At 37.8% G+C, this 14,641-nt stretch overlaps 2 protein-coding genes across 3 annotated transcripts in view; both read right to left on the bottom strand.

The window, feature by feature from the left end:
- The window catches only part of LOC133520101 (poly [ADP-ribose] polymerase), a 214,628-nt gene that overhangs the window by 63,863 nt on the left and 136,124 nt on the right, over window positions 1-14,641 (bottom strand). The gene's annotated exons all lie outside the window — the stretch shown is intronic.
- The window catches only part of LOC133520098 (probable tubulin polyglutamylase TTLL2), a 42,443-nt gene that overhangs the window by 25,670 nt on the left and 2,132 nt on the right, over window positions 1-14,641 (bottom strand). The window contains exons 2-3 of one of the 2 annotated variants that reach the window (XM_061854403.1): window positions 14,148-14,240; window positions 10,727-10,852 (exon numbers count right to left, since the gene is read on the bottom strand). In XM_061854403.1, coding sequence (XP_061710387.1) covers window positions 10,727-10,852; window positions 14,148-14,228 — 207 coding nt within the window. In that variant the 5' untranslated portion in view covers window positions 14,229-14,240. Of the gene's footprint in view, window positions 1-10,726; window positions 10,853-14,147; window positions 14,268-14,641 lie in introns of those variants that run through there. The other variant, XM_061854402.1, reaches the window with a different exon arrangement.

A 14,641-nucleotide genomic window follows, 5' to 3' on the forward strand; every position in this document is an offset into this window, starting at 1 on the left:
CATATCAACCATTTTTATTAAAAAATTGTCATTTGACCAAGTGTAACAGCTGATGTTGACCAGAATGGAACTCGCCAACTCGCGCGCGATTTGTTTTATTAGTTAAATTTGTAGCAAGTAAGCTTTAAGTACTAAGGTTTTTAGGAACATTTGTGTCAAGGTAAAGGTCTGATGATGGGTCCCATGAAGAATCGAGGGAATTTCTTAAATGTTATAGGTATATATATAGTACTTATTGGATTTTCATCAACATATTATCAAGTTTTATTCACAAAAGTGACATTTGATGATGTGGAACTACTGATGTTGACCAAAATGGAACTCCAACGCGCGCAATTTTTCTTCGTTGTTAAGTTTGTAGCGAGTAAGGTTCTCAAGAAACATTTTTGTCGAAGTACAGTTCTGATGATGTGCTTCATGAGAAAGCGAGGGAACTCCTCATACTCCTCAATTCTTATAGGCATATAGTCATTTTGGATTTTCATCAATATCTTTAGCTTTTTTTATTCACATTAGTGGCATTTGATGAAGTGGAACTAGTGATGTTGACTAAAACGGAACTCTTCAACGCGCGAGATTTTTTCTTTTTTTGTTTGATATAGGAGGCAAACTAGCAGACGAATCAACTGATGGTAAGCAATTACCGCTGGCCATGGACATCTGTTACACCATAGGGATTGTAAGTGCGGTGCCGGCATTTAAGATAGGAATACGCTCTTTCCTTAAAGTTTTAAAGATCGTATTGGGCCGGAAATACCGCATGCGACAGATCATTTCATAGTTTAGCTGTATGAGGCAGGAAGTTTCTAGAGAAATGCACAGTTGAGGATTGCCAACCATCTAAGTGGTGAAGATATAAATGATGTAGCGTAAAGCGGTGACGGAAAGAGGCGGCAGAGATTAATCCGAACAATTCCTCGGAACTTTTAAGTTTGTAGAAAGTAAGGTTCTTAAGAAATATCTGTGCTAGACACCAGTGTCTAGTGTCTAGGTCTGATGATGGACAGCTCAAACCTTATAGAAATACATATAGTTTTTTTTTTCATCAATATCTCTAGGTGTTTTATTTAAAAAAAAGTTATATTTGATCAAGTGGAACTGCTGATGTTGTCCAGAACGGAACTCTTCAACGCGCGCGATTCTTATTCTTTGTTAAGTTTGTAGCAAGCTAGGTTCTTAGGAAACATTTGTGTCAAGGTCCAGTTATGATGATGGATTCAATGATGAATTGAGGATTTTAAATCGATTTGAATTCTCAATTGGGAGGAATTGAGGAGTTTCGTCAACATATCAAGTTTTTTTTTATTTGAAGAAGTGACATTTGATGAAGTGAAACTGCTGATATTGAGCAAAATGGAACTCTTCAACGACAAGTATGTTACCTTAGGCGTTTTTTTTTTATTTCGTTTATAGCATGTAAGGCTTTTAAGGAACATTTGTGTCAAGGTCCAGTTCTGATGATAGGTTTTACGAGAAACCGAAGGAGCTTCTCATATTGTATGGGATAGGCATACATATAGTCATTTTAGGATTTTCATCAATATTACGAGCATTTTTACTCAATAAAGTGACATTTGATGAAGTAGAATTGCTGATGAAGAACGGAACACCTCAACGACTTCCAGATTCTTTATTTTTATTACTCTTCTTTCTTTTTCATTATTCTTAGAACAGGTATTTCTACTAAGTGAACCGAACTGCTACTATTAAAAGTAGGTAGGTAGGTTAAATAGGTTACAACTGTAAGGATTATTATGTATAAGTAGTCTTTCTTTTAATTAAACATAGGTAAGTAATTCTATTTAAGTATAAGTATCTTTAAAAAAAACATCAATCGACTCTTATCTGTCACTAGTTCCAGTTTCAGAGTATAAAATCCGGGTACACAGCCACGGCTAGCCGGGTAGCCAGACAGTTCGAATACGGACTCAAAAAGTACGACTACTTTATATATGTAGTTTGGTAGAACAGTAAGAACTCACTATATGTGTCTCTTTTTCATGCGGTGAAATCTCCCCCACCCGGAAAGGGTAGCGACGCCCATTTTATCGACTCTCGAGCCGACTCCAATCTGATACTAATAGTAAGTAAGTACTTAGTAAAAGGACGGAAGTATTGTAAAGATACTACTTTTTAACCTTTTTTTGTAGTCAAAAACTTTTTTTTTGTATATATGTTAAGTAAGATCTTCGTCATTTCTGAACCAATGTTGAAAATTAGTTATCGTTTGAAAGTGGGTATATAGTTCCAAGATGGTCCTATTTTTGACAAAACCACGAGGAATTAAGGGAACTCCCCAAATCTTATAGGCGTTTTTTAGTTTCATCAACAGACCAGGCATTGCCATTCAAAAAAGTGCTATTTGAAGAAGTGGAACTTCTGATCAGGACCAGAAAAGAACTCTTTAACGATGCGTATTTCACGCTAGACGATTTGTCTTCTTTGTTATGTTTGTAAAGAAGCTACTTGCTTAACGAGGTTTAAGGAATATTTGTGTAAAGGTCTAGCTTACATCATGGGTTCCATGAGGAATTGAGGCAACCTCTCAATTCTTGATGGAACGTAAAACTGTTTATTGACATAATTGTCGATAGGTATCCCATCTGCCCTAATTTACCCCACTTGACGGTACTTACATGAAAAAAAAACTTCTCTTAAAAATAGGAAACCGACTTCAAACATAGGTATTAGAAAACAATACAAAAACTGTTATTGTATTTTCAGAAACCATACGGCAATAATGAGGATGCATCGACATAAGAAGAATCGAACATGGGCAAGATAAAGTTTAAGAAAAAAGCAAATATAATGTGTACTTGTGTGTAGTCAAAGAAAGTTGAAAAATAAAGCATAATTATTGGCCATAGAATACAGAACCGATACACGAACATTAAGACTATTAAAAATAGACATATATGTAGGTTGATCGTACTACTCGTACTAATGTATTTCTTTTGTTCAATTATATTATTGCATTAAAGTTAGATTCTCTAGGTATATATTATTCATAGGTTCTGTATTCTATACGAATTGTTTTAGTGTAATTATTGTACTAAATACTGTTGACCGCCTGTCAACAGTATTTATTTCTACATTACTATCACAGAAGATTTTAGGCCCTACAGTAGTTTTTATAGCGAAATGTGAGTTTTTACCTAAAATATCAATCTTTTGTGAACGTGGTGTAGAGTATATACCGCCTAAGACTGAAGTAGCTACGCGGGCAACGGGTTCAAAATAGAATCGTGTTCATGGTCGGCCCACGGTATTAATAATTAGGTACCCGTAGACCCGCTGGTGAACACTGTTTATGATAACACTTAAAATAAACCCCGTGGACCCACCAGGAGAACATATTAGAGAGACTAGAGATAATACACCGCTTTAAGGGCGGTTGCACTCGGCATTGACATCTGGCGTCTAGATGGCGGGTGGACCTCAGCGAATTTCAAAGAAATATTTATAAATATCCAATGACGTTCGGCTCGGACACCAGATCTTCAATCTCCTGATTCCTGTGGAGTCTCCAGGTTCCATCCTCTCCACGTGTGGGTCCTAGGATTTTTCGCGCTGCCAGACTCCGATGACTCGGGCACGTAGTCCAGATGGGTGAGGATCGTGCAGCCTGGAGGGCGTACTCTGAAGTTCCAAATGGCCAAAGACCGTCTAGACGTCCTAGGTAGGTCCCGCTGGAGAGACGAAATGCAAAAAGACCTTAAACTCGGCGCCGTCGACTAGATGGAAACGGTTTTGGACAGAGAAGCATGGCGGTCTTTGGTGTCGGAGGCCAAGATCCACTTCGGGTCGCTGCGCCACAGCAGTAAGTAAGTATTTATAAATATACTGTACCTTCTGTGTACCTAACCCAAAACGAGATATTTAAGAAAAAGTCCACCCGCCATTCTGACGTCAGGATTGCGGTTGGACCTATGAAATCTTGCATTATACCGCACTAAAAGTATGCAGTTATATGGTACAGTCGCCATCAGATATATCGGAGTGGCCGAGGTGCTCAAAGATATCTAAACACGCACTCTAACCTCTTGACAGTAGAGGCATGTTCAGATATTCGTGGGTACCTTGGCCGCTCCGATATATATGATGGTGACTGTACCTTCATTGTACCTCTGTAAATAGAAATACCTACCGGTGTACCTCTCCCCAAAACAAGCTAGGCTAAGCTCATGCACAATATAACTGCATACTCTTAGTGCGGTATAATGCAAGATTTCATAGGTCCACCCGCCATCCTGACGTCAGGTTGGCGGGTGAAACGTTTTGTAAAATATCTCGTTTTGGGAAAAGGTACACTGGTTTCTATTAAAGGTACACTGAGGTACACAGAAGGTACAATATGTTTATAAATATTTCTTTGAAATTCGCTGAGGTCCACCGCCATCCTGACGCTTACCATATATCTAAGGACCGACCTTAGGGGCAATAACGATAGTGCTAGTTCAGTTGTGTCTGTGTCATTCACAAATTCGAGCCAATCGTGCTGTCTAACGCAACTAGATGCGATCAATCGCGTGCATAATGCGAACTCATCAACCAATCACGTTGTGGTACTTGTGGCGTTAGACTGCACGATTGGCTCAAACTCGTGTGCGTAACACCGTTGTACTGGCCCCATTCTTATTGCCCGTAAGGCCCGTCCTCAGATATATTATGTCAATGACACAGTCGTGATTTTAAAAAATCACATCGCTTCTGCTACCATATTGTTGAGCATAACGTTTTCCTATCCATAGGTTCCATCTGTCCAGTAGGATCCACCATCTCGATCCACAGATTGAAGAGATTGTTACTTAACTGATGGATCGAGATAATGAAACCTACTGAATAGAGCGGGTCGATTGGATATAACAAAGTACGCTTATATGAAACGCGGCTCCGGTGTGCGAGTGAGACAGGCCAATTTGAACTTGCATTTGACAGAAAACTGATTGTCTCCATCAAACGCTACCAGTTCCATTGCCGGCCTCTTCGCTGCCTTCTATAGTGGTTCAATCTTACCTTGCTTATGAATAAAAAGGGGCGTGCACACCGATATTAGAGTAATATTGGAATCATATCAGTTAGTTGCGGGCGTCTCGCTCGCACAAATACATGCGTATAAGTGCGAAATGAACGCACGAATGACAGCTAACTGGTATCATTCCAATATTATTCTAAAATTGGTTTAATGTCAGTTGCACTTTCGAATTGGCCTACATAGCGATTTCCTTAGCCTGCACTTGTGTTATCTAGGCACACAAACGGTTACAATAACAAGAAGTGTACACCGCGTGTGCAGTCCATCACGGGAGCACGGGTGCGATTCGAAAATAACGCACTAGCGACGCATTACGACATTGATACTTTACCCTTTGAACGCCATAACAAAAACGTTACTCACATGCCAAGGTCACGGGCGCAAGTGAGCTTGAAAGTGCATGAGTATTACATTAGGGACTTTGACAGCGATTATAACAGCTATAATCATTAATGTGTTCATGGCCCTTAAATCATGTCTAGTGACGGCGCCTTTAGGTGTTCTTGACGTTCAAAAGGTTAAGGGTGTTTGCTAGCTGGCGCTAGTGCACGGAGCTGGCAAACACGCGCAGGTGCCTTTGTAAGTAAAATCAGTCGCACGTGTCCGCGCCAGTTAGCGTTGCTCATACTGTAAGCCGCACGCCCGCTCCATGCACACGCGCGTCGTTGCGGACGCCCTATGCCCTAAACCTTACTTGAAAGTGTGAAGGTTACTCTGACAGCGGCTATATCAGCTAAAATGTATTTATGACGCTTTGAGCATAGCTAGTTACGACGCCTTAACCCTTTACCAGGCCAAGGGATATATTCCACCCACATCTTATATCGGTTACCGTAGTCAGGTTTTAACTCCAAACCACCTACAAAATATTTTGTCAATCCCTGAAAATATTATTTTATGATCTTCATTCAGAACACGCTTCTAAATTGCGTAATATATCTTCGGCAGCCGTTTAAATTCACTTGAACGCTAATTTCAGTAAACTACGGAGAAATTCGAACACTTTCCATAATTTCTATGAAACAGAAGTACATAGGTCGAACAATTTTTTGATATTTTGTAGATTTTGAGTGTTGAAAGCTAATGTAATCGTAAACATTGCTAAATATTCATGCATTATTGTGTATGACCAGAATTAGGATGTGGGTTGACATTATCCCATGGCCTTATTAGAGTTTAACTGTGTGGGAGCTATTTTTCCCATGGCCCGGTAAATTGTCTTGTCATGTCATAAAAACTCACGTAAGTAAGTAGTGATTGATATAATGTTTCGTAGGAGATTTGGAGTTAAACCTTGACTATTATAACCGATATAAGATGTGGGTGGAATATATCCCTTGGCCTGATCAAGAATATAATAAGACAAAATCTAGTATGACAGTTCATTACTTAGACAGGCGATGGGATAACCGTAACCCACATTTTTATTTCTGGTTTAAAGGAAGATCTCCGACTTTCATAAATACATTTTTTACAAGGCGTTCAATACGGTTGCAACAGCATATAAAGTACGTATTAAGACACGCTGGTTTTTCGGGGCCTGGTAAAGGGTTAAGGTATTCTTGGCGTTCAAAAGGTTAAGGGCGTTTGCTAGCTGGCGCGAGTGCACGGAGCGGGTGCACGCGCGCGGGTGCCTTTGTAGGTAAAATTCGTCGCACGCGTCCGCGCCAGTTAGCGTCGCCAGTTACTGTTTTTCGTTAACCCGCTCCAGGTAGAAAACTAATCGCAAATGGTCCGAGATTGGCGCAATAACCATGCATTCCCTTATCTGGATCTGGATGCACCTATTCACCAATGCTTGCTTTAAAGTAACTTGTCGACTCGTCCTGATAATATTTGTGCGACCGTGAAGAAAATGTATGCCGTCAGTTATTTTTCAATTTATATGAAATAAAGGTGTTAAATGTATTCAAAAGTTTTTATTTCATATGTATATATAATGGAACGCTCCTATCTTAGCTTGGCAAGCAGTTAAGAGTCGCTGATACTTGTAATGTATTCACTGCGTTAATTTTAGGTTTAAGATTCTTTATTCTCACTAAGAATTTGACAATTCACTTACATGAGAACTTAAAACTACACAATTTAATCCTGCTTCATATGGCAAACGAAGGGAACGTTGCTTTGAACCGCGACGCAATCTCAAATGTTTCACTTTTACACAATTTTCCTGCAGAGAGACAAAACAAGTATGTACATAGTACCTTTTTACGATTTATTTTATCGTAACATATAAACTTAGATTTATTTTCTTGCTGCTAATTATGGTACTCCAACTACTCCATAAGTACATTTACTTACCTACTTATTGCTTAGGAATCTTATTTCATGTTTAATAATAAGTTTATATAACGTTTCTAGCGGGACATAACGCGAACTTTAAAAAATATAATGCTTTTTCTACCTTTATCACTCGAATATGTAAGAGCAAGAGAGATAAATAGACGAAACTTACTAGTTCAAGGTAACCACTCGTTTTATTGTCAAAGTTCCGAATTAAACAAACTTATTCTTCGGTGACATTTTTTAGCGTTTATAAGCGACTATACGGATCCAGCATTTGCCGCTCATTCGGTTCTCCTATTGCACACAAGATGTCAGTACTAGAGAGGATTTGAAAAATCATAATTAAGTAGTTTAGTGCCATTTATTGAGCGGTAATAATTTAAAAAAATATATAAATTACTTTTTCATTATATTTCAGGCATGCAAAGTGATGTAAATGGTTACAAAAGTAACTCTATATTAATGACATTTTTTAGTTCCAGTTTACGCCGCAGCGCATGATCAAAATTATTAATATCATCTTCCCTGGACACTTTCGGTCTTTGGTGTCATATAAGTAATTAATGCTTAATTGAAGACCTTCCAAATAGGATATGACTCAAATGTATATACCAATAGTAAAAATTACCCAAACTGCTACCAAGGCTCCATCTAGTGCCAGGTAGAACAAACAAAGAGGCATTTACCACAATTAATTAACAAAAAAACTCGTTTTATTACCGCCCCTGCAAGCATTTGAGTGCAAGTATATATATATTAAAATACCTTATAAAAATGTCTTTTAAATGATATATTTGGCTTGAGTATACAAGCAAGTTTCAGTGTTTAATAGCAGTATTTTTACTTCAAGCATATGTTATATCAACTAATTCCAGCCCTGTACGTACTTAAACGTAATTAGTGGTAAACAGAAATCTAGAATTTATCATATTCTTTCATACAAAACACCTAACAACCGGCTACATAACAAGTACTTTGTAAAACAACAGTTTATATTTGCCACTCTTTTTTTTAAATTGCTCAGTCCCTGCACGTTATCCAAAGTTGGTGTCATACAATAAAATAATGCTAAGAGTAAACCCTTTCAAACGAGATATGTCTCAACAGTATACATCCATGGGACAAATTGCCCATTCTCCTTTGAAGAACTCGACTCGTTTTCACGTTAAGTTCCCAGTCGAGTCCTTTATTGAGAATTTTAAGCACAACTTAAAAGGACTCGACCCTACGGATAAAGACTTAGTAAAAATAGAAAAGTGCCAAGTTTAGGAAAATGTCGAAGTCGTCCTGAGCGAAAAAATTGTAGGTATTATCGAAATGAACACAAAGGAAATTCATTTCATGTTGAGACAATGCGTTTTAGAAAACGTTTGCCTCTTCCTACTTTTTTGAAGTCAGTTAAAAATAACTGTCACATATTGGCGAAAAGACGGAGGGTAGCGACGTAACTATCTGGTTCCGTTGACATATTCGATCCTCTACGGAACCTTAAAAGATTCCGACCAAATAGATAAAACTATAAACTACCTACATATAAAATACAACTTTTACGATTATTTTTCTATTTTCCTTATGTACTGTACCAATTTCAATTATTACTAGATATAAATTATGAGGGATGACAGTTGTCAATGTTGTCATAAATCAGACTCGACTTCTTTTTACTGTAAAACTGTTTATGACAGTATTATCCTTCTGATCAAGGTTTGCTTCTGAACCAAAACACAGGTCAAGTAGTTTACCATTGCCGGTTTTTTTGGGTTTCGTAGTCACTTAGAAACCCTTATAGTTTCGCAATGTCCGTCTGTCCGTTCGTCCGCGGCTTTGCTCCGTGATCTTTAGTGCTAGGAAGCTGCAATTTTTGGCATGGATACATAAATTATGCATAGCGACAGAATGGTATACTAAAAACATAAAAAAATTTAGGGTACCTCTCATACAAAATGATATATTTTGATTTTTTTGTTTTGCTTTGACCCAGTAGTGTGGGGTATCGTGGGATAGGTCTTTAAAAACGGATACGGGTCTCCAATAACTTTTATATTTTAGGAAATAATCGCTCCGAAAGAAAAATATATCCCCCCACCCCCCTCTCACTTTGCAACCATGGATCCAAAAAAAATAAAAAATCGTGAAATAAAAGCTTAATAAATATTTTCAGTGAAAACTATAGCGAACATGCTCGGTCTAGCCATTTTTGAGTTATTGCAAAAATGTTATTTTCTTTGTAAAAGACTTACAAAGCGCTGCAAATGTACTTACAAATTAATAGCCTTCGTTTGGCCGATTTTTTAAAGTTTGAATACGCAATACCTTCGTAAGCTTGACAATACGAGTAACAATATTTATGATGTTTTGCTTTATACGAGAGTCACGTGCGGTAAACGTGACGTACACACGCATCTATGAATGGCCGCCACTTCCTTTTCGGCCTCCCTTCTTGCTGTAAAGATAGGGTGTCAATAAAATTGTACATTCATCGCTGTAGCTACCTCGGCCGGCTACATTTACGTACGAAAAGTGAACTTTTATAAAATTTATTATAGAGAAAAATATATCCAAATTAATTTAATCCAATCACTTGCATGCATGAACTCTCAAGAATACATGCACACTGTATCGCTATCTGGACACTCTTTTTTTATACTACGGTGGTGCCAAACAAGCATACGGCCCGCCTGATAGTAAGCAGTCACCGCAGCCTATGGACGCCTGCAACTACAGAGATGTTGCATGCGCGTTGCCGTCCCTTTAAAAACCTGTACACTCGTTTTTTGAAGAACCCCATTCTGCGTAGACCCTCGGGAAAACCTCGGAATGGAGCTCATTCCACGGCCACCGTCCGCGAGAGGAAATTCCTTTTAAAGCGCACAGGACGCGACCACTCTCATAAACTACATCCTGGTATTCCCGGTACATTGTGAACCAGCTTTAACGTAACATGCCAGAAATATGGGATCCGTAAAAAAATGTGTAAAGAAAAGCTAAATGTAAAAGGATGATGATGGTGAATGATGCTCCATTGGAGCTTAAAATTCTAGAAGTCTCTAACAAGATGCAGGAATAAACACGTAAGCGACGTTGCATGTTGTTAGCATTAGGCTACACAATGAGCTTAAATTCTCGACGCAATGAGGTCAAGTTTGGAAAGCCTGCCAAGATATCAAGAGAATCCCGCACTAATGGGCGGACTTGCGGAGAAGGGGATAGGCTAAGCTTAGTATAGGGAGTTGTAATATTTTTAAAGTGTGGAAACCCATAATCGTAGGCTGATCACCCAAGGTCTTGTAATCGGCGGTGGGGAAAGCGCTGGTCTGCCACTTCTACCACCCAATGTTCCAGTGCTCTTTGACACGGCTGCTGCACAACTAGCACATGATGAACAAGAACAAAAGTGAAGGTTACCTGCCAATCACCCAGGGTCTTATAACTGGCAGCTGGGAAGGCGCTGGTCCGCCACCAAAGGTTCCAACGCTCCTCGATGCATGCATTATATCCCTGGTACATGCGCCAGCCACGCTCACTGCACACCTGATCACAAAAAGCAAAGTTACAGAACTGTTTGTCTATGATAAAAACGATCTTCCGTATGCTGCGTACAGCGTCTACCTATCGCCAGTCTACCAAAATTACAGCTAGATAGAAATTTGTCTATGTGAAATTTAATGTCTATTTCAAGTCAAGGTCATTGCGCTATAAATAGCCTGGCCCGACTATAGGCTTGATAAATTTGTCGTCACTGTCTGTGGCAATGCACCTAACGACACGCAACACATTTATTCATACCCGTATATTCTGATCGAGTTACTAGATAGACCAGTGAAATTAGACCTTGTCATTAATAAAAACTTCGCGAAATCAGAGAACGCTCTTACACTGGAACTCCTGAACAATTAATTATACGCATGGGAAATGGAATGGACTGTCTAAAACACTAATGGATGCAAAGAAGCCGTTGAAAATGAAGCCGTATTACCAATAAAACACGTCGTCATTTGGAATAGTTCATCGCTTGACATAGTATACGACACCACACCAATGAGTGAGTTTGATACAATGATTTCTTTAACCTGGTTGAACTTGTTGTCATGCTGGGGTGACCTAACCACCCCTAATCTATTGTAAGTTAGGTAACTCCGATTTAGCCTTCCTACAAAGGTAATCAATTCCAACTCCAATATCAATGTTATTATGATGAAATAGATGGAGTCATTATTATTTGGTTTCTATTTATTATTTCACTAAGATATTTATTTATTACTTTTATTAGTAGTTTTATTGAGCTCTCGGGTTTCACTTTATTATAATGCCTGTATTTACTGGAAACTGGGCATTGGGTATGCCGACCGACAGCCGAAGGCCTATAACAAAAAAGATCAAGTGTGGATAGATTGAAAAAATTACGCAGCTCTACTACCCTCTCACACCTTAGATAGATTTTCTTTGAGTGTATTGTCCCTCTTGAAATGTCGAATAATTTCAATTCAAGTTTATTTTATAATCAAGTAATGGTTATAAATATAGCAAAAAGGGACTTGAAAGTATTCAAAGTTTTTACAAGTAAAGCTCTAGTTGGCAAAGGTACCATAATATAATGCACTTTAAACACGTCGTTATGCAAAAGTGGCTGTTGCCAATTTGTTATAATTAAGTTTTGTAAGTTTGTCTGCTAGTTTTCCTTTTTGGCGTCTCTCCAAGCTAGCATGTTTTTTTGCATAATTTAATTGCATAAATTATTGCTGTTGTGAGCGAAGTACAGGTGTCCAGACATTAAGATTAAGAGCGTTTTCACATTATCCAATCCGATACCGGACATCGGACACGACAACAAAGAATCAAAAAGTAAAAAAATGAATTTTTCATATTTTTATACATTTAATTATTGTGGTTGTTGCCAATTTTGACCTGAAATAAATGAATTGAATTGGAAAGAAAGCGTCAATGCAAAAGTAAGCAGCTGTTTTTCTACAAAGTTCACCCGACATCCGATATTGGATCGGATAATGTGATAACACTGTAATCTAAGGGTAAGTATATCAATCATCAGCGAATATCGTCTTATATCATATCGCACCTTTAGAATTATAGTGACCAATTTTGGAAATGCAAGTTTTTGGGAAACGGTAAATAAAGATTGACGGGTTCATAAATTCCGTTGAAAAAGAGAAATTACCGAACTTCTTGAGAAATAGTTACCAAAAGTTGTTTTTAATTACACTTTACTTATTTTTCAACAAGCTTTTACACATAAACACGCAAAATAAAGTTAGCAACTGTTTTTTTTATATTTTTTTAAAAATTGCGTGAATTTTAGGTCTCTTTACGACTGAAATTATATTTTTCTAAAAAACCTATTTTAAAACACGTCTTCACATTTCTAAACAACAACACATTAAGAACGTATTACATTAAGTCAATACAATAGTAAATTTACAATTGCTTTATATTTTTAATAAAACATATTATGTCGTCAAAAAGAGTTATGTACAAATTATACAGTAGGTATAGCCGGTTTTCCTTCAGACACACCGTTGTCGACAAAATAAGAGCATCTACCTAAAATATTGTTTATAATGACATTAATAACTTAAGGACTTAATTGCATTTCATTGACCTTCCCTTCTTCCTGCATATGTCAATGTTTCATATAAGTTATAACTTGCTTAACCGGTATGCGGCCCTTTCTTAATTTTTTTGTGTACGCCAATCCGCGTTCCAACACACGGATTAAGAATATGAAAGTATCAAGGATATTTTTGATTGTGAACAGGTGGCACTTCTTCCTTATTATTTATGGCAACTAATAAATTTGAATTGGGTTGTTATGTGCATTAAAATAAAGCTGATTAAATGTGATTGTTAACGTGTACCTACACGTTAATTGGAACATCGAATATAATGTCTTAAAATATTTTTTCTACTCTTGAACTGTAATGGTTGAATTAAGATTTCGTATACCAAACTACAAATGCGTACTTTTCGCGTATGGGCTCCCACGCAACTATAAGATTCCTTTCGATACGCTATAGTCAACTATAAAAAAGATTTACCAATCACGTGCCGCCGCGCTCCCATAGAAAATAATAAACGGGCGCGGGCGCAGGGTGCGAAGCGCGGAGCGGGATTCGCGCGTTTATGTTTACATTTTTGTTAAGATACTTACCGACTTTCATTAATTATTTAGGTTTTATAGTAAAAAAGTATTACATTACATGACTCGTCGAAAAAGTACTGTATACAATAGTGATATAATCAAGCTTTTCAATGTCGTACCTTACTTAGGCATCTCAGCAAGCTAAACACGGTACGACTGAAAAGCACTCTATTATATCACGATTGCATAAAATACTATTACAATAAGTCTACTCATAAATGAAATCACGAAATATGAATGAAAGCAAAGGAGAATAGTGGAACTTTACTTTACCGAACACGAAAAGTGCCAACCAGCTAGCTATAGAAATATATCTCATGCTCGATATAGCTAGTTGCGTTTTGTAGGTACCTTATTTAGTACCTACTCAATCAAGGCACGCTTTAGTTATTTATTGTTGTATAATATATATTATACCAATAAAAACACTTAAACCTTACTTTAAAACATGGAGGTTAGTTTGACAGCGTACGACAGAAGGCCATAACGCTAGAGGCGTTCTTGGCTACGCGGGATGTCTTGCGTTGCCCTCATCCGTTAAGATCTTGTTGAGGCCAGATCGTCTTAACCGTTTGTGATCGTCGTCGTTTGTCGTTGGGCCTCCCAACGAGTCTCCCGATACGTAGTTGCCTAAATTAACTATGCTTTATGTGAACACATTTACGTGAATACCTTGACAAGTAGACTGGGTCCAGAGCCATTGTCGTTGAGTCTGTAAATAAACGGCTCATCTACCTCACACAGCTCCGCCATGGCTCGTTTCTCCTTTAACAAAACAATATTATTTAACATTTAACGAAACAAAAAATAACTTACTTCACAAAACAGAACGTGCCATGATGTTATGTTTTTCATCAGCAGCTCCACTTCTCCAAATCACGAATTACTTACTAATATAAAGATACTTCTTTATATGTTTGTGGTGGTCTTTCATATGTACAAAGAGATGGATTGTCAAAGTAAAATTTGTAGCCACAGTAAATTTATGCCATCTTTCAACATATGATTGTGTTAGAACGCCATTTGAGTTGGATTCTTATTCATTCACTTATATGTTAAATATCAAAAAGTGGCGCCATATACTAGAGCATAGGCCAAAGGTCTCTCTCTTCTCTCTCTCATATTCTCTTTGATATGTGTGTGACTGCGGTGGTCAAACATTATGG

This window comes from Cydia pomonella, chromosome 7, assembly GCF_033807575.1.
Source record: "Cydia pomonella isolate Wapato2018A chromosome 7, ilCydPomo1, whole genome shotgun sequence".
Taxonomy (NCBI): domain Eukaryota; kingdom Metazoa; phylum Arthropoda; class Insecta; order Lepidoptera; family Tortricidae; genus Cydia; species Cydia pomonella.